Below are 26,386 nucleotides of genomic sequence, written 5' to 3'. Positions count from 1 at the left end.
TCACTTAACCCCAACTGCCCCCCTCCTCCCAAATACATAATAAGTCTAAGGCTAGGTCTCATTCTCTATGCAGTCATCCTGCAGGTGCCTGTTCCTCCCCTACTCTCCACCCCCACCCCCAAAAGTCCTTAGGACTTGACAAACTCCAAATGCACGTAGGATTTTGCTAAGGTTCCTTGTAGCCTCTTGCAGCCACCGAAGGTTTTTGAGCAAAGTGACTAGCAGCTCCAGGGAATCGTGCTGACCAAAGTGACAGCTGAGGAGTAGAGAGGGCTCCGATGACATCTGGGTCAGCCTGCAGCAGGCCCTCATTGCTGCTGTGGCACCCTCCAGCTCATTTCCTGAGTCACAGAGCAAGACGTGCACAGCACAGAGTGAAGGAAGACGCCGGGGAAAGCACCAGCAAGGCAGGACGTGGTCCAGGCTGTGACCAGTTCTGTTGGACTGCTGCTCTTCTGAGAGGCAGAAGGGAGGGGTGCGTGTGCGCAGGTGAGCGGAATGTCTCAAACGTCCCCGGGTGCAATTTAGTCCAACTTAAGAATCTGCCCTTATTTTAAAATCGGTTCTTACGTAACACTCTCTTTCTTCGGCAGGACAGTGTCTCTGCAAGGGCCCCTGATCAGACCTGGTGGCCAGCACTGACCCAAGCTGCAGGCCCCTAGTGAAGGGGCCACGAAGGGAGGGGCACAGCACCATCACCGTCACCTCAGGGATGCCCAAGCAGGGACCTAAGGAAATCCTTTCTCTGGTAGGAGGCCCTGAGAAAATTTTTTAGTGTATTTTCTGATTTCACTAAACACTTTCCTTGCTGCCAAGGGACAGGCACACACTGAACTTAGATCATTTACTAACAAAACAGTCTGGTGATGGCTGATTGATGCAGCCAGACTCCTGGCATCTTCTTTCCACTTAACTTTGGCAATGAAGGACAGTCTCAGTGCTCATGAGGTCTTTTGGAAAGTGAAAATATGTGTGTGAAAGCCTAAAGAACCAGTTACTGAACATTGGTCATCCCGTCCTCTCTAATGAAAAGTAAGACAAAGGCTTCATTCCTAATTCCCTCCCTCCCCTGCTCGCTCCTTTCAGCAGTGACATTTCACGCACCAGAGGATGGACACAGGGCATTTATTCCCACGTGCCCGCCGCTCCACCCCCTCCCCTGCCTGATTCAGCTCTGGATCCAGCGAAGCTTCAGGGGCTTGGGGAGTGACGTCAACCCTCACTCGCTGTCGCTGCTGCTGCTGCTGTCGCTGTCACTGGTTGTCCCCGCTAAGTCTTCCAGGGCTTTTCTGCAAGGAACAAAACCAACAGCTCCCTGGGGGTTCCTGTCATCCCCAATCATGTGTGAGCTGTCCTCAAACGTGGTGACAAATCACAGTGGTCTGGGGACTCTGGCAGTATGCTAAGACTGAACTCCTGTCCCTACCACCCTGCCTCAAGTGCATATTAAAATTGGACTTTTTTTATTCAATTAAAAACGTACTGAGAAATACTATTGATTAAATGGTGCTAGGGGGAGGAGGAGAGAGACTGGAGGAAACTATGTTGTAAGAAATAAGACATCAATAAAAATGTATTAAAAAAATTAACTGAATAACCAGGGGACCGTTAAAGACTCCAGGAGTAATCATGATCCTAAGCAAGGTATCTCTGCATATACTAGGCCAGGAGTCTGTCACTCCCTTCAATAAGCCTTTCTTGATAAAAGATCATGGGGAGGGGAGAGAGAGAGAGAGACAGAATGGATCTTGGGGATCCCCTCTAATCTGGCAACTTTGTTTATTAGCAACTTTGCCCCTGAGCCCCCATGGGGAAGCCCAAAGTCACAAAGCTCCTGTGTCAGCAGACGCTCCCCCCACTCCAGCCAGAGGTCTTTATCTTGATTTCTGGCTGTGCCTGCAGAAGCTCGAGGACCAGGATCACCCACCTTCTCCCCAGCAATGCTCCCACGTAGCAGGGGCTTAACAATTACTTGCTGGACTTGGGGGTGAAAAGAAAAGAGGAAAGGGAGCCCTTACTTCTGCTCCTTGGAGACGTCAAACTCAGCCAGTACTATCTGGGTGAGGGGCTCACAAATGGCTAAGCCCAGAGTGTGGGCCAGCTTCACCAGCTGCACAGCCCGGACAGGATTATGGTTTTCCTTCGCACTGTTCATGAATTCATTCATCAGCGTGGTTCTGAAACAGAGAACTCATGTGAGCTGTTCCCATGCCTTCCATGCCCGCCCACTGAAGACGACAGAAAATCCCTGGAGTACTGGTTAGGCCAGGTCACTGGAACTCACCTGGGGATTCTGTTGTGCTTCTTGAAATTCTCCAACATTTGCCTGTTTGAGAGAAGATTATGGCTCCTTCAGGGCCCGGCCCAGGGGCTTTCACAGAGGCAGTCCCTAAAGAGCCCACAATGGTATTTCAACCTGACAGATAGGGATGGGAGACAGTTAAACAGGTCAAAGATGCCAGGACTGTCTGTCCTGTGAAGGGAGGAGGGGAAGACAAAGGCGGCCAGCCCCAGCAGGTGCGGGCAGGTCCATTTTGAGTTAGAACAGCTTGTTTACTGCTGTCACCCAACGTCTGTGAAGCCTCTACTCTGTGGCGGGCACTAGGGATACCAGTACAAAGAAGGAAACAATCCTTCCTCCTAAGCAGCTCACACTCTAGAGCTGTGTCAAACATGCAGCACAACTGGAGCCAGACAACACACACCTGAAAACCAGACCACTCCGCATCGACCCCCCCCCCCCCCCCCCCCCCCCCCCCTGGGCCCCGGCAACCCCCCCCCAAAACCCCACCCCCCCCCCCCCGCCCCCCCCCCCCCCCCAGCAGCGGCTCAGGAGTCTGAGGCTGGAGTCCACCGAGGACCACAGCCCGCACTCGACATTAGCCCGCAGACGAGGCTCAGATTTAGGCACCAGTTTCATGTAAGTGCTTCCCATCCACCTGCCACATGCAGGAGGACAGAGCCACACCTACATTCAGCTCCCATGATTCAGCTGAGGTCCGTACCCCTGCGCCAATCATCACAGCCTGCCCTCACGGAGCGCCTGCCGAGGCCATCGGCCTGATCCAGCACAGCAACAGCCAACCTCAAAGAGCACGCACAGCAGCGACGCCGAGGACAACCTTAACTGGCCCTTCAAGCCAAAGTCCAGCTTGTGAGCAGACCCCGGACACACACAGAGAACACCGGCCCGGCAGGGCAGCGGAAAGAGCGCCAGCACTCCTGCGCCACCCAAGCAGCTGATCCCTCCCTGCTCCGAGCCACGGTCTTCCCATCTGTTAAATGTGCCTAACATGCAGTGACACACCGGGGGGGACCCCTGGCTGTGGAGGGGCAGTCAAACGGGATGTCCTAAATGCGTCACAGATGCACAAAGGCCGGCCATTAGATGCCTTTGTCTGGCAGAACTGTGGATACTGAAGGAGTCTTTTTTTTTTTTTTTGAAAAACAGAATACTACCCCCTCCTACACCTGCATCTCAGACCCTCAGAAGCACCCAAACACAACGACGGACAGACGGGGTTGTACTCACCAGGCCTCCTGGGTCCTGCCACCCCTCAGGAGGAGGACAGCAATACAATTCATGGGGCCGGTGGGCCACTCCTGCAAGACCCTGCCTCCGTCATTTTCATACGTAGATTTAATATCAGCAGCACAGTCAGCAAATGCTCCCTGGAGCTGAGAACAAGTGGTCATCAGCACAACCCACGTGCCATGCCGGCTTTGTTCATGACAACCCACAACCACTCTGGGAAGGAGTATGCTCGCTTTACAGAGGGAGAAACTGAGGCACAAAATGACGACGTGCTGCCTGGACACTGGGCAGCCCCGGTTTTAACGCCAGCATCTGCTTCTGCGGCCAGGAAAGCTGAAGGCCATTTCCTCTCTCTCCCCAGGGGAGCACACGCAGACACCTAAGATCACCCCCCCACCTGACCTTGGGGAGGGGAGAGCTCAACACTGCCATGCACATCCCAGACACAGAGAAGACGGAAGCGTGGGTCGCCTGAGATGTGGGACGCTAAAGCAAGGAGGATGCTGCTGTCACCCTACCTCCGGGGGATGCTTCTCTCTGGCCATCAGCTCCAGGATTTCTTCCCTCAGATCATTCCGCTGGCTGAGACCAAATTCTCTGCAATCTTGGAACAAAAGAGACACAACTAGAAATGAAAACGGCTACCCTGCATGGCCATCTCCACTGACTAGTTACCTAGCAAATTCCACCACCCCTATTTTTCAGGCAGGAAAGGGTGCAAAAGCACCAAGTTCAGTTCGATAGCCTGCCCCTAAGTTCCCAGAAAAAAAAAAAAAAAAGAGGAATGGGGGAAACCAAAAAGAACTAAATGCCTGAAATTTCCCCTTGCTCCTTGAGGAACACAGGGCATGATGTGCCCGTGTCACCCGGCAGACGGCTTCTGGACAAAGCCCCCACCATGGCTGCTCTGCGCACCCAGCACAGAACACACAGGCTACCCTCCCGTCGGCCGCAACAGCTATGCCACCAGTCTCCTACAGTCCAACTCCCAGATACTCGTGACGACAGCAATAATAACACGAATAACGACGATGTTGTTCAGTCATTTCAGTCGTGTCCAACTGTGACCCCATTGGGGGTTTTCTTGGCAAAGATACAGGAGCGTTTTGTTATTTCTTCTCCCGCTCATGTTACAGATGAGGAAACCGAGGCAAAGAAGGTTAAGGTTAAGTGACTTGCCCAAGGTCACACAACCAGTAAGTGTCTGAGGCCAGATTTGAGCTCACAAAGATAGGCCTTCTCGACTCCTGTCTTGGTTCTCTACTGTGCCACCTAGCTGCCCAACAATAACGACCATTTATTTAATGCCTATCATTGGCTTGGCACAGGGCTAAGCACTGGACGTGTTCACTAACTTGATCCTTAAAAACACCCTGAGAAGTAGGTGTTATTTTTATCCCTCTTTTGCAGCAGAGGAGACTAAGGCAGACAATTAGACCAGGGTTAATCTGAGGCCAGATCTGAACTCGGGTCGTTCTGACTTCTGGCCTGGAGCCCTATCCACTCTGCCACACAGCTGCCACCTTATTTCAATAACTCTTGGTGGTCAGGGAACATCATCCTAAGACTTTCACACTGGAAAAGCCTTGGCCTCTCACCTTAAAGGAGGAAACAAGCTCAGAGGAGCTCCATGTCCTGCCCATAGAATTCTGGCCTTGCACCCCCAGCTTCTGACTGGCTGGGGGCAGCTGTCAGTCTTCCCTGACATCAGCCTAAACCAGCCCCTCTGCAACTTCTACCATCGCCTTCTGGTTCTGCCCCAGGGCCCAGACAGAACCACCCAATTCCTCCTCTGAGGGAGGATGTGACAACATCTCAGCTCTCTGCAGACGGCTGTCAGATCACAGGCCTCCCCGCGGGCCCACAGTAACACATGCCCATACGGGGAGGGCTTCTTTAGGTCCCTGTGTCTGGATGTCCTAACTGAACGATGAGAGCTTCCCTCGTCAACAAGGCAGCCGAGCGCTCAGCTGGCCTCTGTTCAGGCCGGGCCCGAGAACACACAGACTAACCCGAGCATACCCCAGGATGGGCCAGGGGCACAAGCCTTATTTACCTCTCCAGATCTCGGGGATCATTTCTAAGCGGCTCCCCACATCCAGGGCCCGGAGAAGATTCATCAGGAGGTGCGAGTGAGGAAAGCAGACCTGAGAAAGAGGAACACACCTTCCCATTCTGAGAGTGTGGGACGTGAACTTGTCAAGACAGAGAAAAGTGACAAACAAGCGACACTCACGGAAGGGATCAGCTCCCTGTACCACTTCAAAGTGACATCCACTTGCTCCATCAGGCACAGAAGACTGAAGAACTTGTGGCTGCAGGAAGAGGACGACACCCTTCTCTAGGCGCTTGACGCCACTCTGCAGGACGCGAGCTCGGGGCCCCAGCTGTGGCCACGGCCGCCCGGGACAGGTGTGCGCGGCACGTGCCAGGGGAGGAGGCCCCAGAAGCTGTGCTGCTGTACAGGAATACTTTCTACAAGCCTGGGCCTGACTGACCTCTGCACAGGGGGAGGCCTCCAGGGACGAATCCCGAGACTGCTGCTTCCACGCTTTCACTAAGTTTGGCCTCTCCTCCCCCTCCCGAACCCCAGCCAGTCAAGTGCTAAACGTCATCTGCCGCCCTCTGGACACGCGCCAGCTTGCCAAAATCTTTCCAGACAATAAGAGTCTGGAACGTGGTGAGCCAGGCTTTTCGCTCTTCTCTCTCGACAGCATGCCTGCCCTGACCCTGTCTGGAGGACTTACAAGAGTCTGCTTTAACCCTGCCGTCCCGTGTGCCTTAGCGGAACAGGCAAACACAGAATAAAAGGAACACAAAAGAACCAATGCTCGCGTTTGCATCACCCGACTTACTAATAGAAGGAATTCTGAAAGGAATCCCCAAGCAGCTTCCAATTGTCACCGGTCCTTAAGATGCTGTGGACTTGGTAGGCGAGGTCAAGGTCTTTCAGCATGAAACACTGCAACAGTGGGGGGTGATGAGCACAGAGCTGGCGGCACGTGTCTGTAATGTCCCCCAATCCCACCCGTGGGGGGGGGGTCTCAGGCCAGCACCCCGAGCACTAAGGCCGTCGAGGGAGGGCGGGCGGCCTGGCCCACGGTGCCGCACTAATCAGAATGCGGCCGCTGCACTTCCAGCCCAGGAGAGGTGGGGAGACTTGGCCTCAGAAAAACAACACAAGACGGCCTCTCTTGGTGAGGGGTGTGGGGGCACTGCCCCTTCCACTGGCCCTGCTTGGGCCAGCCTGGAGCTGAGCTTCTCCAGACGGGGCACAGCTGGCCTCGCACCAGAATCAAGGCCTGCTCAGCTGGGGACAGCGGACCAGAATCTGACCCTCAGAATTTGAAACAGACTAGCGTGGAAGAAAAACTAATAATGGAATGGGAAGCAAAGAGTAGGAAAGGTTGTGAGTCTGAGGGAGAGCAGGGTCTTCTCTGGAAACAGGAAACTAGCAAGAAACATACTTACCACCTTCATAGCAGACAGAAAAAAGTGGCCTGAAAAGAAATACAGGGCTTGTCTTAACCCCGGTCAGCATAGACGAAATATCCTTTAAAATTTTTATCTAACAAACAATGCCGAGTAGTCTAGTAAAAAGCGACATAAGCCACAAGACACATTAATTCGATTTGTTAAAAATTCCTTCCCAGTAATCACGATCTGAGTCAAAGCAAGAGCAAAGACAGAGATAATCATGGAAACTACACTGCCCTAAAAGGTACCAGAGACAGTGAAGCACTACTGATAAAAGCCTCATTCCTCAAATACAGAGGGAACTGAGTCAAACTTATAAAAATAAGAGCTATTCCCCAAATGATAAATGGTCAAAGGATATCAACAGGCAGTTTCGAGAAGAAATCAAAGCTATTTACAGTCACATGAAGAAAAGCTCTAAACTACTGCTGATTATAGAGAAAGGCAAATTAAAACAACTCAGAGGTACCAGCTCACACCTATCAGAAAGGACAAGTGCTGGAAGGGATGGGGGAAAACAGGTCCATGAATGAACTACTGGTGGATCTGTGAACTCGTCCAACCACTCGGGAGAACAATTTGGAAAGATGCCCAAAGGGCCACAAAGCTGTACATCCCCGGTGACCCGGAAACACCGAGACTAGGTCTGCATCCCAAAGAGATCAAAGGAAAGGGAAAAGGACCTCTATTTATAAAAACATTCACAGCAGCCTTTTTTTTTTTTTGGTGGTGGCAAAGAATTAGAAAATTGAGGGGATGCTCCTTAATTGGAGAATGACTGGGGCATGATTATGACAGAATAGTGTTGCGCTGTAAGAAATGATGAGGGGGATTATTTCAGAAAAACCCGGGAAGACTCGTATGTACTGATGCAAAGTGAAGTGAGCTGGACCAGGAGAACATTGCACACATCAAGAGCAATGACTTGGCTGCAATCCAAGACAATTCCAAAGGACTCATGAGGAAAAAGTGCTGCCGACCTCCAGAGGGAACTGATGAACTGGGGGCAATGACTAATATGGAAATGTTTTGCATGATTTCAGATGTATAATTGATATCATAGTATTTGCCTTCTCAGTGGGCAGGGAAGGGAGGGAGGGAATCTGGAACTCAAGATTTAAAAAGAAAAGAAAAATTTTAAATTAAATTTATTAAAATTATTTTATTAAAAATTAAAAAAACATTAAAAACAAAGTAATTCCACCCTTAGAGAACTTCCTCAGCTGAAATGTTCTAGTGGCATCTTCCCTGCAAACAGTGCTAAGTGGCAGGGGCAGGAGCTGGGGGCGGGGGGACGACATGGGACAGAGGGAGGCCATTTGACAGTCTACGGACTCACCATCGTCCAGGTCCTGTACACACAGCTTCTTGCCCTGGAGCTCACTGATGATGTCACAGAAATAACTAGAGGAGATTTTGACAGCTGGGGCTGCGGAACAAGTGAAGCGTAACAATTTCTTTTAAGAACTTTGGTTGGTCCCTCCAACCTTGTGGCACCAATTAAAATGGGATGTATTTCTACTTTTTTCATCTTAAAGAATTATGAATTTAATAAATACAAAAAAACAAGCATTTCAATATGTAAAGGAAAACACAGAAGGTACACAAACGCTGGACTTCTGTTATGTAGTTTTGCCCTTTCCTCCCTCAATATACAGCATGAGTTTTTTGTGTAATTAAAATTTAACCTGGTAACTGTAACTAGTAAAGCACTGAATCCATAAAGGAATTCAGGTAACTCTGTCATTTTTATTGTATTGGCATGGTCCAACAATGAGCAATTAATCTCTCTCCAATTATCTGGGTCTATCTTTAATTCTATAAAGAGTGTTTTCTAGTTATATTCATATGATTCATGTGTGTCTTGGTATCTGCACCCCGATAGTTTGACAGTCTGCACTCATAATTAATGACATGTTTTTTTGGTATCTCCTTCACACTTGGTTTTGTTAATAAGGTACAAGAGGTGGGTTATATGATACTACTTTACTGAAGTTATTGTTTCCATGAATTTTTTTGATCACTCCCTGGAGTTCTCTAAGTAAGTCATGTCCTCCGCCAAAGGGGTCACTCGGCTTCTTCTCTGCCTCAGCTCATTCTCCCAATTTCTCTTCCTTGTCCTATTGCTATAACAAGCATTTCCAGAACTGGATCAAGTTAAAGCAATGATGGTGGTCTTCCTGCTTTACCCCTATGTTACTACAAGGGCCACCAGTGTTGCTTGGGAACAAGCGACTGCTTCTTAAGAGTACAAGGTGACATTTTAAACTCCACAGTCTAGTACTGCTCTGGGCAGCATAAAACAGGACGAGCAGGAATATGTTAACACTTTGCAGAGGTGCATAAACCACAAGATACTATTTTAATGGAACTCAAAGTGAAAAATCTCTCATTAAAAAAAGTTACTTTAGGGGCAGCTAGGTGGTGCAGTGCATAGAGCACCAGCCCTGAGTTCAAATCCAGCCTCAGACCAAACACTTGACACTTACTAGCTGTGTGACCCTGGGCAAGTCACTTAACCCCAACTGCCTAAGCAAGAAAAAAAAAAAAGGTACTTTAATAGCAGGTCAAAAATTATAATTCATATGCAAGTAAAGTCAAGAAGCTATTTACATCTTTTGGCTCTGTGATCTCATCATTAGAAATATACCCTAAGGAGGTCGAGGCAGGAGTAAAGGTTCCTTCCTCCCACTCCCACTCACTCTCACCTTAAACACAGACACAGTTAATGACAAGCAGCCTGGTACTCACACACTGCTCTAGAAGTAACCACATCCAGAAGCTCACTGAGTCTGTTTAATTACTGTTGGCATTCTCAGCATTTTTAAAGTTTCTACAGACAGACACAACATAAGGTTATACGTACCGGATTTGTAAAACATCTCAAGTATATAGTGATACGTTGAAAGTGAAGGTTCTCAAAATTGCCAGAAAGGGGATAAAACAAAAAATAAAGAATTAAGTTGTAATAACTGATGTTTATAGGACACTTACACTTCACAAAATGTTCTCCTCACAGACTGCCGCGGTAGGTCACATGACTTACCTAGTTATACAGTGAGTGAGGGGAGAGAGAAGCCTCTTGGCTTCTAGTCTGGTCTTCTTTCCAAAATACTCACTGCTTTCTATTCACAAAGCCAAGGCTGTGCTAACCACACCATGAAGCTGGGACACAGGTAAACACGGTAAAAAATAGGTACGAACAGTTATGGGTTTCTAGTCTAAGCGGAAAGCTGGGGGAGGAGTTCTGTTCCATATGAATGCTTTGACTGTTAACTCTACAGCAATCCAGGGGGTCCAAATGAACAGTGAGCTGCTCTGGGCACAAGCGTTTCTAGGTAGTGCCACACAGCAGACACAATTCAGGACAAGTGCACGGGCACAGCTGGTGGATCAGGGGCTGTGCCGTGGCATCTCTGAGGACACCAACACTAGGCTGACACTTACTCTAGTGCAATGCCAGGCCCAAGGAGCTCTAAGAGCAATGAGAAAAGCAGACCTTATTCCGGCCAAAGAAGCCAGAAGTCGCTATAGCTTCCAGATGGGAGATTTCTTTTTTTTTCCCAGGCAAAGACAAGGTTTATTAGAACATCCATCATATTGGGCAGACCCTTAAGGAGTTTGAACATTAGTGAGCTACTGGCTAGATTTTAAGAATCTGAGCACCTTAATGGAGACAAGATGGACTTTACATACAGAAAGAAGGTGGGAGAGATCCAGGAGTGGCCAAGTAGTCTGAGTGAACTGAGGTAATAGAATGCCAGGGACCTGGGCCAGGTGGCCAAGGCTAGCTAGGATTAAGGGTGGGAAGTGGCTGGGGGCCACAGAAAGGTAAGACAATGGAGGACTAAGCTAGGTTAAGGGTAACAGAGAATTGGGAGATTGGGTGTAGCCCCGAGGAAAGACCAGCTGATGGGATTATAGCCTCAGGCAGAAGCCAGATATTTGGCCATGTGGGAAAGTCCAGGGTTTTTCCTTTCTGGGGTCCAGACCCCAACCCAGATGGGAGAATTTCTAAGCAATTCCGATGTACCAAGGAACCCACATCAGCTACAACATGGCATTTCTGTGGGTCCAGGAGATGTATGAATGTGGTTCCACTAGTTCTTGAAGCACTAATGCCACGAGGTACCCTGAAAATACAGACACATACACACTGAAGCTGGTTTTCCAGTCTGCCACCAGGCCCGGAACAACAGGGGGAGGGCCCTGGCAGACCCTGGCATGTTTCTTCCAGACTACACCTGCAATTTCACTGGTATAAAGAGTTCCTAAAGAGGAACCCTCACCACCAAGGCAGACCAGTGAGGGCCTTCTTTTAAACTTAGGGTCCTGCCATGGGCACAGAGAGCTGAAGGATGGAGATACCAGAAGCAGGCCTTCCACACTTCTGACCCACCATGCCATGCTTCTTCACTTAGTATTTGTTAACAACAGTAAATCAAAACCAAAAAGGAATATGTGGGACTACTACATAACCAGAGCTGGCTGTCAAAGCCAACACTACGTCCCAATCCGGGGCTCTTTGGGTCAACTTGCAGGACTCCCACTCACCTATCTTGAGGGCTTTCATTTCACACAGGGTCTGCAAGGCAGGAATTCTCCCAAAGGAACCCATTTTCCTAAGGGTCCGAAGAATGGCGTTAAATGTTTGGAGATTTGGTTTCACCTTTTGTTCAGCCATTTGTCTCAACAAATCCTAGTGGAATCAAGACCAAGACAGTGGCAAGTGAGGGAGGGAGAAGCCTGAGGTTCAAGCACATCCACAGTGCTCTGGGTGATGACTCTGGCATCTACAGAGCCAAATTAAGCTCCTTTATTACAACTGGATTTTGGTTTGTCCAAGAATGGTTTACTTTCTTTGTTTACATTTCTTGTGGTATCTGCTTTGCCCCTACATTAAAAGTCACTGAGTGAGTACCCCCAAAGCCAGCATTCCACCTGTTGATCAGAACTGAGCAAGCAGTGATGGCCGTACTCAAGCGTCCTCTCCTTACGCTGCTTTTCCTCTGGACTGCCCAACACACAGGAAGGGTCAGCCACGCACACTCCAAACAGCAGCCTTTCCAAGAAAGGGAAACATGGGAGGGCTATTTTTTCCATTTCTATAATGTCCAGGATGGCACATGTTCAATCATTCAATATCAGTGAGAGGAAACTAACCCAGGTCTTCTGAATCAAGTTTCATTTGTTCATGAATTATCCCTGTTCTACCATCACCATCACCAACTCTGTCACCATCATTTAGTTCTCATTTGCAATGGAATTCATCATTATTACAATGTTAAAAACGGAAATGGAATTTTCAGGTCACCTACAATATTTCACACAAACTGCTAGAAGATAAAACAACTTTACCAATATGAGATTCCATTTATCTTCATATCTGTCTTTCACTGAGGCTGAAGCTTCAATCAGTGCATTGAAGGTATGAACATCAGCTGTGAAAAGCAGAAAAAAAGTTCTGGGGATGAAGATGAAAGTGGGTGAGATGACGACGGAGGAGGAAGCAAAGGGTTATCTTGCTGAGGTAATCCAGTCTGAGCTCTTCTGAGTTCCCCCGCCCGCCTCAAGCCTGAAATCAGACCTCGTGCTTTCATCCAGTGACCGACAGACAGTTTTTTTATCAGAGCATCCGTCCGTGTCCCCTCTACACTCTCCTAAGCAGCACTCACCCTGGAGCCGGCTGTTCAGTAAGTCCGTGTACATGCTGAAGGCCTTCTCGTTGGCATGATACTAGACAGGGGCAGGAGAAAAGGAAGCCCAGTCAGCAGGAGACAAGGGGCAGAGGGAGCAGAGAACAGGGGGCGGCCCTTCGCCTACCTTGGCCATTCCTCGGATCATCGCGCAATAGGAATGAGCGTTTTTCTCTGGCATTAGGTCGAAAATTCTCTCTGCACTGTTGTTTGCTCTAGATTAAAGAAGAAATCACACGTGAAGAGGCTGTAAACAGCGGCAGAGCCAAACCAACCCAGGACAGCCCCGGGACTGTCCTCATGCTCAAGCCCTCTCCTTGAGTGGGCCTCTCTGGCCTTGGTTTTCTCATCAAGCGGGGATGATGCCAGGTACACCCTCTCTGCTTTCCCACAGCAGCTGTTTGAGGGTGGGGGAAGCCTGGCACCTACACCGTCAGGCCCTCTGTGTGTGCGTGCATGCTCTCACTGGCTAACCCAGAAGCTGCAGGTGCAGGAGACATCAACATGCTCTGGTTTGGGGCTCAGATCATAGGGCACATAGCACACAGCACTATTTAGAACAAAGGGAGGCGCTTTAGAAAAGGCTGAGGTGCTGTTCTATCACAGACAGATAACAAAGAACAGTATGAGTGGAACTAAAGTGTGTTATTTTTATTTAAAAAAAAAAAAAAAAAAAAAAGACAACTTGAGCTTCAGTCATGAGCACAGCCTTCTGTTTGGAGATGAGCCCCTTATCACAGGCTGAAAAGGCTCCCAAAGGCACACTACAAGCACTCTCAGAGATCGACAATGTGTGTATAGCTCATGGTCTTTTCAGAGCTCCCCTAAGTTTTCCGCCTTAAAAAGGTCATGCCCTTGCACCACTTTCTGTGACTCCACACATGGTGACACACCCACCTCCAGGTGATCTTGGGCTGCGATGTAGCCACTTTCTGTCTGGACCCCTTCTGGGCTGGTTTTTCTTCTGCTTCCTCCTGAAACAGACACCACCAGAAATAAGAGTGCAGGTGAGAGCCAACAATGAGAGTGAGGAGCCCAGGCCCAGGGTTAGGGGAGCATGTCCACTTGTCTCACAGTCATGAGGCCAGCACTGGCCTCCAACTTCCTCACCTGTAAACAGGGGTTAAAACTTGTGTACTTCCTTCATTACAAGTCATGAGAGAAGACGTTTCTAAATCTAAAGTGTGATCTCAATGTGAATGTCACTAAAAAGTGGGGAAAACCCCCAAACACGGTGAAAAAGTAGCCATAAAGCGACTTCGTCCCCTCTCCTCTATGAGCAGATGCTCCTTGTGTTGTCTTTCTTCCTGAACAACGAACAAACTCAAAGGGCCCTGGCTGCTGATGCTAAAGGCTCCCCTGCTTCTCACGCTAAAGGCTCCCCTGCTTCTCACTGGGTAAGCTCTCATGGAGCCAACCAAGAGATAACCAAGCCAGGCAACCTCACAAGGAAAGAAAGACGCTGAACCTGGGCGAGGGAGGAGGAAAGAGCAGAAAACCCTGGAGCTTCGGTGATCCTGGCTGCCCCGAGAGCAAGCTGCCCAGGGCAAGGACTGGTCTGAGCTCAGGGGAAGCTCTGGCTGGTTAGGGGAGGCAGGAAGGAGAAGCCAGAAGAGAAGGCCTGCATCTAAGATGGCAGGTGTGGGGAGGTCTGAGTTGAGAATAGCTTGGATTGGCAAATGAAAAGAAATGAGGGAGCTGACTCACATGGAGAGAGTAAGCAAAAACAGCTAGGCTCCAAATCAGTTCTTTGTACCCCACACTGTCTCCCTGTACAGTCTGTCTCCTGATTGCTTAAGTTGTTACTTTCAAAAGAAAATAGAATTTAAAATAATAATAAAATCTTATATTCACTGACTAGCTTCTGAGCCAAACCAAACATGCCAGCAAAGAAGGCCACTGCTGTTGGCTGCTGCAGGGATGCCCGAGTCTGGGCACAGTCTCTTAACGTTACTCCACAGGCACCACCAGGACAGGAGACGGGCAGAGCACAGCCCAGGCAAAACTGAGAAGCAGTTTCCATTCTGTGCCTCAAGCCTGCCTTCAGCACCAACCTGGCACCCATGTCCCAGAGGCCCAACTACCCAAAGCTCTTCACTGCAACACCTTTCCCTCACTGGCTAGCCACCGCTAAGTACCCCTCTCCTCCAATGGTCCCAAATTCAAAGCCACTCCTGCTTTACCACCTATTTCAGCTTCTCATTTTGCTCAGGTCCCCTTTTCAGTCAAGTGTCAGGAGCAAAGTAAACAGATTTAACTAAACTTGTATTTAAGTGTCTGAATCAGGTTGTTTACATCTTTAGAGAAGACAAAGGAATCTCCTCAGGATGACACAGGGTTCTTGGAAGACAGAGGTGTATTTTGTTTTGTTCAGGGTTTTTGTGTTTTTTGTGGGGTTTTTTTTGGGGGGGGGGGGGGAAATTTAAGAGTACTTCCTCACTGCTCCGTCACAAGGGCACCGGCAGTGATAGCAAATCTGCAGACAGGGAAGCCTCCTATTTCGGTGACCAGCAGAAGTTGGTCAAAAGCCAACCTGTTCAAGGGTATAAAGCCTATAATTCAGTGACAGAAGGCAGGGGAAAATGGTGCCCTTTTCTGGTTACAAAGACAAGGTGTCCCCAAAGTCTCCTTATAGACTAACACCATAAATGCTTAAAATGACACGAAGACTTCTGGGACACCCTGTCTAAAGAGACTGAAACACAGGGAAGAAACATGATCTAAGGGTACATAACAAACTCATCACAGAGATGGAATCAGAACCCACAAAGTCACAAGACCTGTTTCACACAGCTTTGAGATGCCCAACTGGCCTTTGGCCAGGTCAGCGAGTCAAACCCAAGGCCACTGTGAGAGCCCTATACCCGTGTGCTCAGGTCCAAGCCCAAGCAGGGCAGGGAGTTACAGCTACTTAAAAACTTTCTAAAATTCCAAAAGCAATTCTAAAGAAGGAATTTGCAACTGTACTTAGACAATTTTTGAGTGTAATTTAGCAGACTCTCAGAAACTTCTGTAGCATTTTGTAGTTATTCCAAGATTTCCTTTTCTATTTTCTCACAGATTTTTATTACTGACATTTAGGAATGCTATTGATTTTTGTGTATTTATAGATTATCTTATTTTACCAAAGGTAGCAGTCGTCTCAATTAGTTTCCTCTAGTGATTCTGTGGTTTTCTGAGTAAGCTGTCAGCTCATCAGTGAAAATGGCTCATTTTGTCTGCTCTGTCTTTAATTTTTTTCATCTCAGTTCACTGCTATTGCTAACAAAAACTGTGTGAGGAAGTGTGATCCTTGCTTTACTTCTGTGTTTACTGGGAACATTTCTGAGCTTTCCCCACTGCAAATAATGGCAGCCCCCAAGCTACCCCAAAGCCCAATGTGCTGATCTTTACCAATTCTGATTCATCAATTTGATGAGGTTGCTCTTCTCGTGGAGGCTCTTGGTCACCATAGTAACACAGCAGATCTAAGAGGCTGTTGGCTGTTTCCAAAGATACAGAAGTCCCTACAAGCAAACAAAAGAGGCCATGAAACGGGAAAGCACCCAAGCACCCTGCTGCCAACTACACTTCTGAATGCCAACGTTTTATAACTGCCCTTTTTAAGATTGTAAAGCATTTTCCTTGCAATAGTCCTGGCAAGTTGCTATGCCCACTCCATTCTACAGGAGGCCTAGACCAAATCACAAAATTATTCTGGTCACAAAATGATCTGCCCCAGAGCAAGGGCCTGAGCGCAGGTCTCTCTGACTCTAATTCAATAGTTATTAAGCACCTATGTGCAAAGCATGGTGCAAGCTCAAGAGTGAAAGACACAATGACAAGCAGTCCCTGTGGATGGTGGAAAAACACAAGAGCCAGAGAAGCCTCCTTCCAGAGCTCAAATCATGTTACAACACAGGAGCTGCTGTTGTGAGGATCTGTAAAGTGATGTACAAAAAGCACAGCAATTATTATTGGCTAAAACTAGCAACACAGCTAGGGCCAGGGGAGCAGTTCTTAAATGAACAAGGGGGAAGGGAAATTGTGGAAGATCAAATAGCCTATTTGGATTTCATTAACTGAAAGGCAAGATCAAAGTCTCTAGGCACCTAGGATAAGAGAAGAAACCATATCTCTGGGTAAAGGCACCCAAGACACAGATGGAATTATTATATAAGACCAAGAACTAATCCACAGCTTATAACAGTCAAAGGATATGAATAAACAGCTCTCAAAATAAGAATTATGAAATGGCAGCCATATGAAAAATGGCTCCAATCTACTAATAAAACAACTAAGAATTCATCCAAAACTCAACCCGTTGGCAAAACTGACAAAAGATGCCCAAAGACAACATTGGAGAGGACTGCAGAAAGACAGCCTAGCTAATATACTGGAGGACCTCTCAAATGGTCAGACTACTCTGGAAAGCAATTTGGAGTTATGCTAAGAAAGTGACTAAAAATCATCTATAGCCTTTGACCCAGAGATCCCAGTCTAGGGATATGAATTCAAAGAAAATCAATCAATCCAACAATCAACATGCATTTATTAATAGCCTACTAAGCACCAGGCCTTGAGTATGTAAATATAAAGAATGAAACAATCACTACTCTGCAGGAGCTTAGAGTCTAATGGGAGAATCAAAAAGTACTTTTTCTAAATATAGGCAAAATAAATGCGAGGACGGAGGGCATTTGGGGATTTGGGGATCTGGGGAACGGGAAAGACTTTCTGGTGAAGATTCCGAAGGAATTTTGAAGGCAGAGGCAGTGGTGAAGAGGAGAACAGGGTGTAGGCTAGAGTTTGATAAGAATGCTGGGGGAAGGTGAGAAGGCCTGAAGTAGGGCAGCAGCTGAGTGGTGGAGAGACGGAACTAACCAGTCTTGGCACCTGCCTGGATATGGGGATTAAGGGAGAGGGATGAATCAGAAAGGACTCTGAGGTTAAGGACTCAAGTATGGAAGAACGGCAGTGCCCACAACAGACGTCATCATGAGAAGAGGAGAGGTGGGTTTGGGGGAGAAAGTAACAGATTCCATTTTTGATGAAGGAATGTAACTTTAGAACTGAAAGGGAACTCCGAGGTCATCTAGTCCAATGGTGTCCAACTCCAATAGAAATGGGCCACAGAACAGTACGTAAGGATCCCTGTGGGGGCACACTACCGCCCAATTACATCTTAATTTGGCTCAATCTATACCCGGGAGGGATCTGGTACCCCCTCCCCTAAAACACAGACTGGAGGGATGGAGGAGTCAGGTTATCACTCAAGTCAGCACGGAGAGCTGAGATGCCTCCATGAAATCCATAGGATTTCACACTAACTGGCAAGAGGGGACTGGAACTCAGGAGGGCGACACAGATTCACGGGTTCTCTGCAGTGATGGTAAATGAATCCACAGGGACTAATGGACAAGCATAAATGGGAAAGAGGTGGTAGAAATAGAAGGCACACTTCTATCTGGCAACCGAAGAGGTTGGGGAGGGGGAGGGACCGGTGGAAAAATGTTTTCAAGGCCGCAAACCTAGGTGACTAGAGGGATGATCGTGCTCTGGACATAAAAAGGGTAGTGAAAATGGGCTCGCTCTTCGGGGTCTCGGTTTCTTCATCTAAACAAGAAGGGGGCTCTTTAGGGTCCTTTCTGGCTCTAAACCCTAAGATCTATGGCCAAGATAGAACCATTTGATAATCATTGTAAGTAATCTTCCAAGACATGAAGGGGAAGTCTCAGTACTCTTATTTTACAAAGAAGGAAACTAAGGCTCTGTCTGAGCCTTAACTCTGAGGAAAGCGATTGGCAAGGGTTACAAGAAGGACCCGGTCTTCTAACTCCCTGCCGTCATTATTCTGACAGAAGGAAAAGCTTCTCTTCCTCCACCTTCAAAAATCACCATCCCTCTTCCATGCTGGCTGAAAATGCCGATGCGGCCACGGGAGAGTCGGATGCTATTTTCTGTTTGGCCATTTCTATTGTCACTTTTAAAAAGCCTTTCAATCACCCTTCCCAAACTATACAAGTAACGGTCCAGGCCTGCTACAGGACACAGGGCAGTCTGGATGCAAATAACCACTGGCACAATGAAGCAAACTGCCAGAGAGCTGGTCACAGAACTACTGCTCTGAAATGCCCCAGGACAACACGATGTACATGGGTCTGGGTCGCTTCTTTGTCACTGTAGTCTTCAGTCAGCCACTAAACATGTATTAAGCACCCCCTGTATGCCAGGTGTTATGCTAAGCACTGGGTATTCAAAGAAAGGCAAAAGCCAGTCCGTACCCTGGAAAAGCTCCCGATTCAGAACATCACAGGAGAAATTTGAGAAGCAGCACACTAACTCAGCAGGTGAGAAAAAGGTCAGGTAGAGGAGCTTGGGGCCTCTTTCCTAAGAGCTGAGGTAATTTAAAATGTTGTTACCTGCTTGAAGGAGCTGGTCAAACATGTCCACAGAGGCTTTGACTCTGTGAAGCCGGATGCGCTCCTGGAGGGCAGCCTCACTTACTTCTTCAAGCTGAGGGTCCAAGTACTCAGGCATCAGGCACTAAAAACAGGCCAGATGTTAGGGGGATGAGAACTGCCCAGTCAGGTTTCAGGGGTTCAACTCTCCAAGAACTGTCAAGGTTTCCCTCTCTCCTCCACCAGATAAGCATCTTGGAAAAGGACCTCGAGTCCATGTGTTCCTTGAAAACTTGCTGAAAGTTACCTGCAAAGTTATCTGCTAGTTACTGACTACCTCTGTCACCTTGTAATCACACCACCTCTTTTTTCTTACTAAAAAAGAGGAGAATAAAGTATTTAAGAGTAGAGGAATCTCTCTTCTGCTCCCTCTGCTATCCAACTCAGCACAATGCTTTTAGAAGATTTCTCCTCAATGACTAGGCAAATAGTGATCATCTCAAAGAAAACCTCAAAATAAACTTATCTAGAATGGGAAATGACCAAGCTCTACCTACCGGTATATGCGGTCCAGCTATATCCTTCTCAAAAAATTTGGGATATGTATTAATAACATATTTTGCTGCATTCTTTCCAGAATCCTTTGCCAATAAAAACATACGCTGTATAAAAAAAAGAGGCAGATTTAGACATTAGCTGGTATTCATTTTTATTTAGGTTCAAAGGGTAAGGAAGAAAAATTAATCGCGTTTTTCAGAATCTTTTTTTCATCATTCCTTATTATTAATAGAGGACAGAGAAAAAAAATACAGGACCACCTTGATTACATCAATGAATATAAATTCACCACTTAGTCTCTTCCCCCTTTCTAGCTGACTCCAAACGTGCTCAGGTATCTGACCTGACCATAAAGAAGCCTTCTCACTGGGTCCCTTGCCACAAGATCTTCTCTACCTTTCACACCTTTCCATTTCAGTGCCAATTGTCCCTAAAACAATTGCAATCACATTCTGGAATGTTACCATTCAGCACCTGTACTTGTGGATAAGGCTGAGTGACAAGTCTTATTACACACCACAGCTGGCTCACCACCCCCACCACCCCAGGGACTGGGATACAACAAGGTTATATGAAAACACTCACGGCTTCTGAAGACGTGACTGGGGTGAGGAAAGGATCATCCTGGAATATGTAATGGGCGGCTGTAGGATCCTGGGGAGAAGACAGATTAAGCCTCTTTAGTTTCATCATTCTGGTGATAATCAATTTACTCCAAAGGAGATTCTGAAATTTTTACCACTTTGCTTTAAAGCGGAGGACTTGAGACTCAATGTGGAAATTCCCAATGAGGAGCAAAATCAGTGAGTGTGGCCATTAAACCAAGCATTAAGAACAATTCAATATCAGGACACATTTTGGGGCACTATATACAAGCAGTTAAGAAAAGTTGGCGTATGATCTCTAAATGTTTGCCTTCGCTGGAGAGGACAAGAAACTTCAATATTGGACAAGTATTGGGGCTCTCTGGGAAACCAGATTCCCAAACCTTCCCTTCCGTGGTCTGGGGCATGAACTTTCTCAGGACTTCAAAACAGACTTGGCTTTCCTGGTGTACTCCTGGCATGTACTTCCCTGGTGTACTTCCCAGTGTGGCTCCTGGCGCTACGTGAGAAACAAGGGAGGCCTAAACTCTGTTATGTTGGGAAACATTGGGTCTTCCCACAGCGGAATGGCTAGTCTAGAACATGAAGTATTTTTTCTGAACGGACAGTCAAAAGCATCTACGTATAGTTTATGGATTTTTAACGTGAGGACATAAATCATTAATCCAGTCCAAAAGAAGTGTGCTTCAGCAATTCTGCTTTATAACAAATAGTACAAATCAGTCTGTTAAGTTGCGGTGATGCTCCTCTGTGAGAAAGGTGGCTCTCCCCTTCAGGGCCCAGGCCGAGAGCTCGTCAAAGACCTGGGTTAGACTCGAAGTTCTGGTCCTTACTAGCTTTTCTACCATGCACAAAGACCTTAACTTCTCCATGCTCCAGGGACACTCATCACTGAAATGTGGATAATGATACTTCAATTACTGACTCCACAGACTTGATGAGGAAAAAGTGCTTTAGAAACGGGTTGATTCTCTATTAGATGTGAAAATTATGAAATAGAATAACTGTGTAGAAATAAGCTCATGAAATGGAAGTCTCACTATTACTAAAAGCATTACTGCACAGCTTAGATGAAGCATCCAAAAAATACTACTTACCCTCTGGGTGGTGGATGCCAGAGCTTGAAGAACTGCTGTATTATCCCTAAAAATGAGAATTAAAACATGGAAATACAATTTAACATGAAAACTAGTTTTGTCCCTTCACCAAGTAATCCAAGGGAATCTGGCCTTAGGTCTGTTCCCATTTGTCTGGCAGAAGTGGTCACAGTATGAATTCACTCTCTGAACTACAGTCATATCTCATTTTGCAGTAATCCACGAGAAAAAAGGGCAGAGAATGCAGTAAGGGAAAAACAATAGGAAAAGCAGTAAAAGGAATCACAGGCCACCCAAAAACAATTTCTATGGGGAAACTAGGTGGCAGAGGACAAAACCCAGGATCAGGAAGAACTGAGTCTGAATACTGCCTCAGACACTTTCTTAGCTGTGCAACTCTGGTCAAATCACATACCCACTCTGTGCTTCAGTTACCTCATCTGTAAAATGGGGAGAAGAAGACTACCCGCTTTACTTTATTCATAATAATGAACAAATTGTGAGACACATACAGAGTGGCAATGATTACCTCCTTCCCCTTCTGAGCTGGCAAGCACCTTAGGGCAGAGCAAAATGAATGACTTATACTAGGCAATTTTCAGCCATGACCTCACTCCAAATTTTCTTTCCTTTTTTAAAATACTCTTGATCAACATCATATGTGAAAATAACCACATGCAAAGACCAGGAAAAAAAAAGAATTACATATGAAACTGTGAATTTATGATGTACAGCTTGTTTTTTTCTAAGCATGTATTAAACCCAGCAGTACCACACTACATTGCTTATCTTCTAAAACTGCCTGTGTGCTCACCTACATTTTCTTTATGTTTCTCTATCATAGTGACCTCTCACTTCCCCCCCAAAGCCCTCCTGTGTAACAAATAAGTTTAAGTGAAGCCAAATAAATGTATATACCAGTTGTGACCTATATTGTCCATGTCATTCTGCACCTCTGGTCCATCACCTCTCTGCCAAAGATGGATTCAGCAATCTTGTACACAAAGGGAAGGGGATCAGACCTGGGATTTCATCGGTGGACACAAGTCCCAGGGGAAGAAGCTTCCTTCACTAATGCAGTTCAGCACCTTCTCTGCAACTTAGATTCTTAAGAGATTGCCTCACCCCGGATCAGTGACTTACAGTAAGTAACTAGCAGGCATTAAATGCCTGTGGAATGAATACTAAATCTACACAAAATGATGAATTCAGTCAGTCCGCTCACCCTCCTCTTTATGGCATGGCTGTCAAAGCTGCCATTCACACCTCCTGGTTGTTAGGCGGCACCCTCTGACCTACTGGGCCCTACCTATCTCCTTAGCACTAATGGCATCAGCTACTAAATAACACTCACTGAACTGTTGCCTTCTGGAGAAACTAACTGCTTTCACCTTTGATATGAAATCTGATTCTAATTTCTTTCTATATCCCCTTTCAAACTGTAAGTATAAAGCAACTGTTTACCAATATGACAACAGGCTAAGAGGAAGGTTTAAGAAATGTAAATAATTATAGGTAAACTAAATTTCTTTAAATCAGCTCACAGTTTACTAACTTTTTATTACATCTCATCATCCTTTTCTCAAGAAAAAAAGTCTTTTCTATGTTGTTTCAGCTTGGGAATAGAAAAGTGTCATCTTAGCATAAGTATCAAAGCAAATTAGCCATCTTTTCAGGTTGCAGCCAACGATGGAACAGATGATGAAGTTAAAATCTGTTACTGGTCCCCAAATTAGTATGGATTATTGCAACCCTAGCATAATTAGTCTCTTTGCCTCCAAACTCCTTGACCTCACTCCATTAATAAATTAATCATTTCTGAGGTCAGCTTTTATTACGTTGGAAGCCTACAATTCCTATTGATTAGAACAAACCCACCACTACCACTTAATGGTCTTGTGACTTTGAGGAAGTTGCAGCCTCTTTGGGTTCGACTTACTGATCTGTAAAACAAAACTGGACTAAATTATTTCTCTGGTATTTCATAGGTCAAAAATGTTAAGATTCTAAGTCACAAGCCCTTACTTTGATACCAACAGGCCCTCCTTTACTATTTAACTTCACTTTTTTATTGTTCTAACACAGTGACTTTTTCCTAGCCAGCAAAGTTTCAGCAGTCCACACCCCATTCCCCCCATCCTAATTCCTACCTCCACAGCTTTGCTCGTGACACTCAAGGACTTTAAGAATGAATGAAAAAAAGCACTTACTATGTGCTTACTGTATGCAAAGCACTTCGCCAAGGTTGGAAATACAAAAGGAAACTTAAGACATTCTAATAGGGGGATAACACAGATAGGTTTAAGCTTCAAGTGAGATGGAAAGGTCCAGTGATACTTATAACAAAAATAATAATCACACATTTTAAGATTCACGAAATGCTTACCTCACAATAACCTTGTAAGGTAGGTAGCTCAAGCAGTATGGATTTCATCTACAAAATGGTAAACTAAGGCCCAGAAAGTATAAGTGATTGACTTATGGTTACAAAGCTACTAATCATCAGAGCTGGAATTCAAACCCAAGTCACTGTGCTCTAAGATCTACTGTTCTTTCCATTACATCTAATCCACACCCACCTCCCCATCAAGGATCGGTTTGGGCTCTATTTCATGAAACCTTGGCCTCAGATGCTACCTGGGAGGACCAAGCACAACAACGGCCACTCAGCTGGGGCTTAACTTGGCTCTATTTTAAAGTTATGAGGACAGCGTGAAAGATGCTTATGCTTCAACCTGTGTTTTGAAGATGGGGATCCAAAGCAGGTAACAGTTACATGAATATTCTCAGGTCTGACTTGGTTCCAGGTTGGTCCTGGAAAGACCAGAAGGAAGCTGAATCATCAGGATGTTCCTAGAAATAAACTGGCCTCTCAGGTTATTTTAAACTAGGTTTGCTATATGGCCATCCTTCTGTGCCCAAGACTGCCAAATGTGGCCTAGTCGCTTTATATTCAGAGAAACACTGGGTCAACAAATGGTGGGATCAGCACCAGAAGCGAATCCTTTCGATTCTTTGTCATGGACTCTTAAATGGGTGTCACCACTACAGAGCAACAAATATTACACAAATGCTGACCCTACATTTGACTCCACAGATCACCTTGACATTTCTTCCAAGTCAGAACGATCACTATCTTCAGATGGCAGCACCACTTACCAAGTTCTTCTCTTTGGAATGACCACTTCTTCAGAACCTTGAAGAACAGAATGAAAACCAATGACTTAACTTCTCTCAATAAAATAGCTAAGTACAATTCCAAAATGCCTTGAGGCCAAAATGATGCCACTGGCACACTGAAGGTATCATACCTGGAAGATCAGCTCCTGCTGCTCCTGGGAGGGATGAGCTTCCAGAATAAAGCCTGTATAAAACACAGATGAACATGACATGTTCATCACTGAAGCGCTGAAGGTCAACTATGTCAAACTTTCCACTCTGAAGTTATCTACACCAACATGCATGATGGAACTGTTTAGTTCCTAGAATGTTAGTATTGAAACACATCTTGGTAAAGTGTCTAATCCAACCCCCTGCTGCCTAGAAAAGAGGAGTTCCTTTTCCCAGATGGCACAGCCTGGACAAGAACTCTGCTCTTCTAAGCCCCTCCTACTAAAAAAGTTTGGTATGTACCACACTGACTTCAGTTTATTTTGTGTTATATTCACAGATCCATGTTTTGAGTTATTTGTGTGATTAAAAAATGGTAACATAAAATCTTGCTATTCAAAATTTGGAAAGGTGATCTCATTAGACAAACCAACAATAAAACCAAAGAATGTCTTATTAATATTTGTGACAGTAGAGTGATTTAATCAGTGGGCAAAAATGCCAAATTTACTTCTGGGATGTGAATAAGTTGACAAAAATACTATTTATGTAGTTCAGACTTAAAGCTAAATGATAACTCAGAAGCTACTTAACAACAGCTAAAATTTATATGGGACTTTTAAGGTTTGTAAAATGCTTTTTACATATATTACCTCGTTTGATCCTCACAAAAACACTATAAGTAGGTACAATATCGTTATTATCCCCACTTTATAGATGAGGAAACTGAGGCTGGGTGAAGTTGCCCAGGCACACTGTTGTGAAACAAGATTTGACCTTCAGTCTCAATGACTCCAAGTCCAGCATTCTATCTGTATCACCACCTACCTGTGTACACATCTAGTCTAAATGCCTTCATTTTACAGATTATGAAACTGAGGCCTAGAGAGGCTAAGTAACTGACTTCCAGGTTACACAGGCAGTAACAAACAAGCAGGGTCTGAAGGCAGGTCTTCTAAAGCCCAAGTTCTTTCCACTGTACTATGATGCCTTTATGCCATAACTGCTATTCCAATGAAGATGGTAGGTTTCAAAATCCACTTATATTGTAATATCTGATCCTAACATTTGTACTAAGTCACTCAGGATCACCCACTGCATTTCACCTATTAGATTCTATGGAAGTTACATTCTGATTGAGGGGCAGACTTCCTACTGCTACAAAATCTCCCTTTGTGACTTTGTAAAAAGTTCATTCTAGGAAATCTTCCACCAAAAACTGTCTCTATACCGTAGGGACAGCCTAGGCAGATGTAACTGGGGATGTTCCCAGAAATCTCAACCTACTGTTAATAGAATTTATTCATTTAAAAGTATCAGAGCGTACATATCGTTCTCATGTCTAATCCTTTATCTAAATGGCATCTTTACAATTCAGCAAACTGTTGAGTCCAGGTGGTTGCTAATACCTATGACTACGATGGAAGTCAGGAACTTTCTCTTCTACTGTAATTCCAACATTAGAAATTTATTTCTTTGAGCACTGTGGCTCCAAGTATAAATGCACAGCTCATATTCATGGAGTACTTGACAGTTTACAAAGCATTTTCCTTATAATAGCCTGGTAGGACAGCCACAATAAGTAGTACTATCCTGATTTTCTTCAATCTTTTCAGTTGTGTCTGACTCTTTATGAGCCCATTTGGGGTTTTCTTGGCAGAGACACTGGAGAGGTTTGACATTTCCTTCTCCAGCTGATTTTACAGGC

At 45.9% G+C, this 26,386-nt stretch overlaps 1 protein-coding gene and 1 non-coding gene across 3 annotated transcripts in view; both read right to left on the bottom strand.

The window, feature by feature from the left end:
• Positions 1–1,108: 1,108 nt before the first annotated feature.
• The window catches only part of PTCD3 (pentatricopeptide repeat domain 3), a 26,602-nt gene continuing 1,324 nt past the window's right edge, over positions 1,109–26,386 (bottom strand). The window contains exons 2-24 of one of the 2 annotated variants that reach the window (XM_027860454.1): positions 24,660–24,712; positions 24,508–24,544; positions 21,349–21,394; positions 20,232–20,300; positions 19,646–19,750; positions 19,110–19,233; positions 16,102–16,214; positions 13,606–13,682; positions 12,836–12,923; positions 12,688–12,748; positions 12,371–12,453; positions 11,567–11,711; positions 9,879–9,929; positions 8,352–8,441; positions 7,007–7,035; positions 6,391–6,497; positions 5,772–5,850; positions 5,592–5,682; positions 4,054–4,139; positions 3,533–3,678; positions 2,285–2,326; positions 2,019–2,177; positions 1,109–1,289 (exon numbers count right to left, since the gene is read on the bottom strand). In XM_027860454.1, the coding sequence (XP_027716255.1) occupies positions 1,220–1,289; positions 2,019–2,177; positions 2,285–2,326; positions 3,533–3,678; positions 4,054–4,139; positions 5,592–5,682; positions 5,772–5,850; positions 6,391–6,497; positions 7,007–7,035; positions 8,352–8,441; positions 9,879–9,929; positions 11,567–11,711; positions 12,371–12,453; positions 12,688–12,748; positions 12,836–12,923; positions 13,606–13,682; positions 16,102–16,214; positions 19,110–19,233; positions 19,646–19,750; positions 20,232–20,300; positions 21,349–21,394; positions 24,508–24,544; positions 24,660–24,712 (1,951 nt within the window). In that variant the 3' untranslated portion in view covers positions 1,109–1,219. The other variant, XM_027860455.1, reaches the window with a different exon arrangement.
• Positions 2,893–3,029, bottom strand: LOC114041840. Its single transcript, XR_003568949.1, has one exon. It is a non-coding gene; the product is annotated as a small nucleolar RNA SNORD94 (small nucleolar RNA).

This window comes from Vombatus ursinus, unplaced genomic scaffold, assembly GCF_900497805.2.
Source record: "Vombatus ursinus unplaced genomic scaffold, bare-nosed wombat genome assembly UNPS02014181.1, whole genome shotgun sequence".
Classification (NCBI taxonomy): Eukaryota; Metazoa; Chordata; class Mammalia; order Diprotodontia; family Vombatidae; genus Vombatus; species Vombatus ursinus.
Note: the sequence above shows the minus strand (reverse complement) of the source record. Positions and strands in the feature narration are given on the sequence as shown.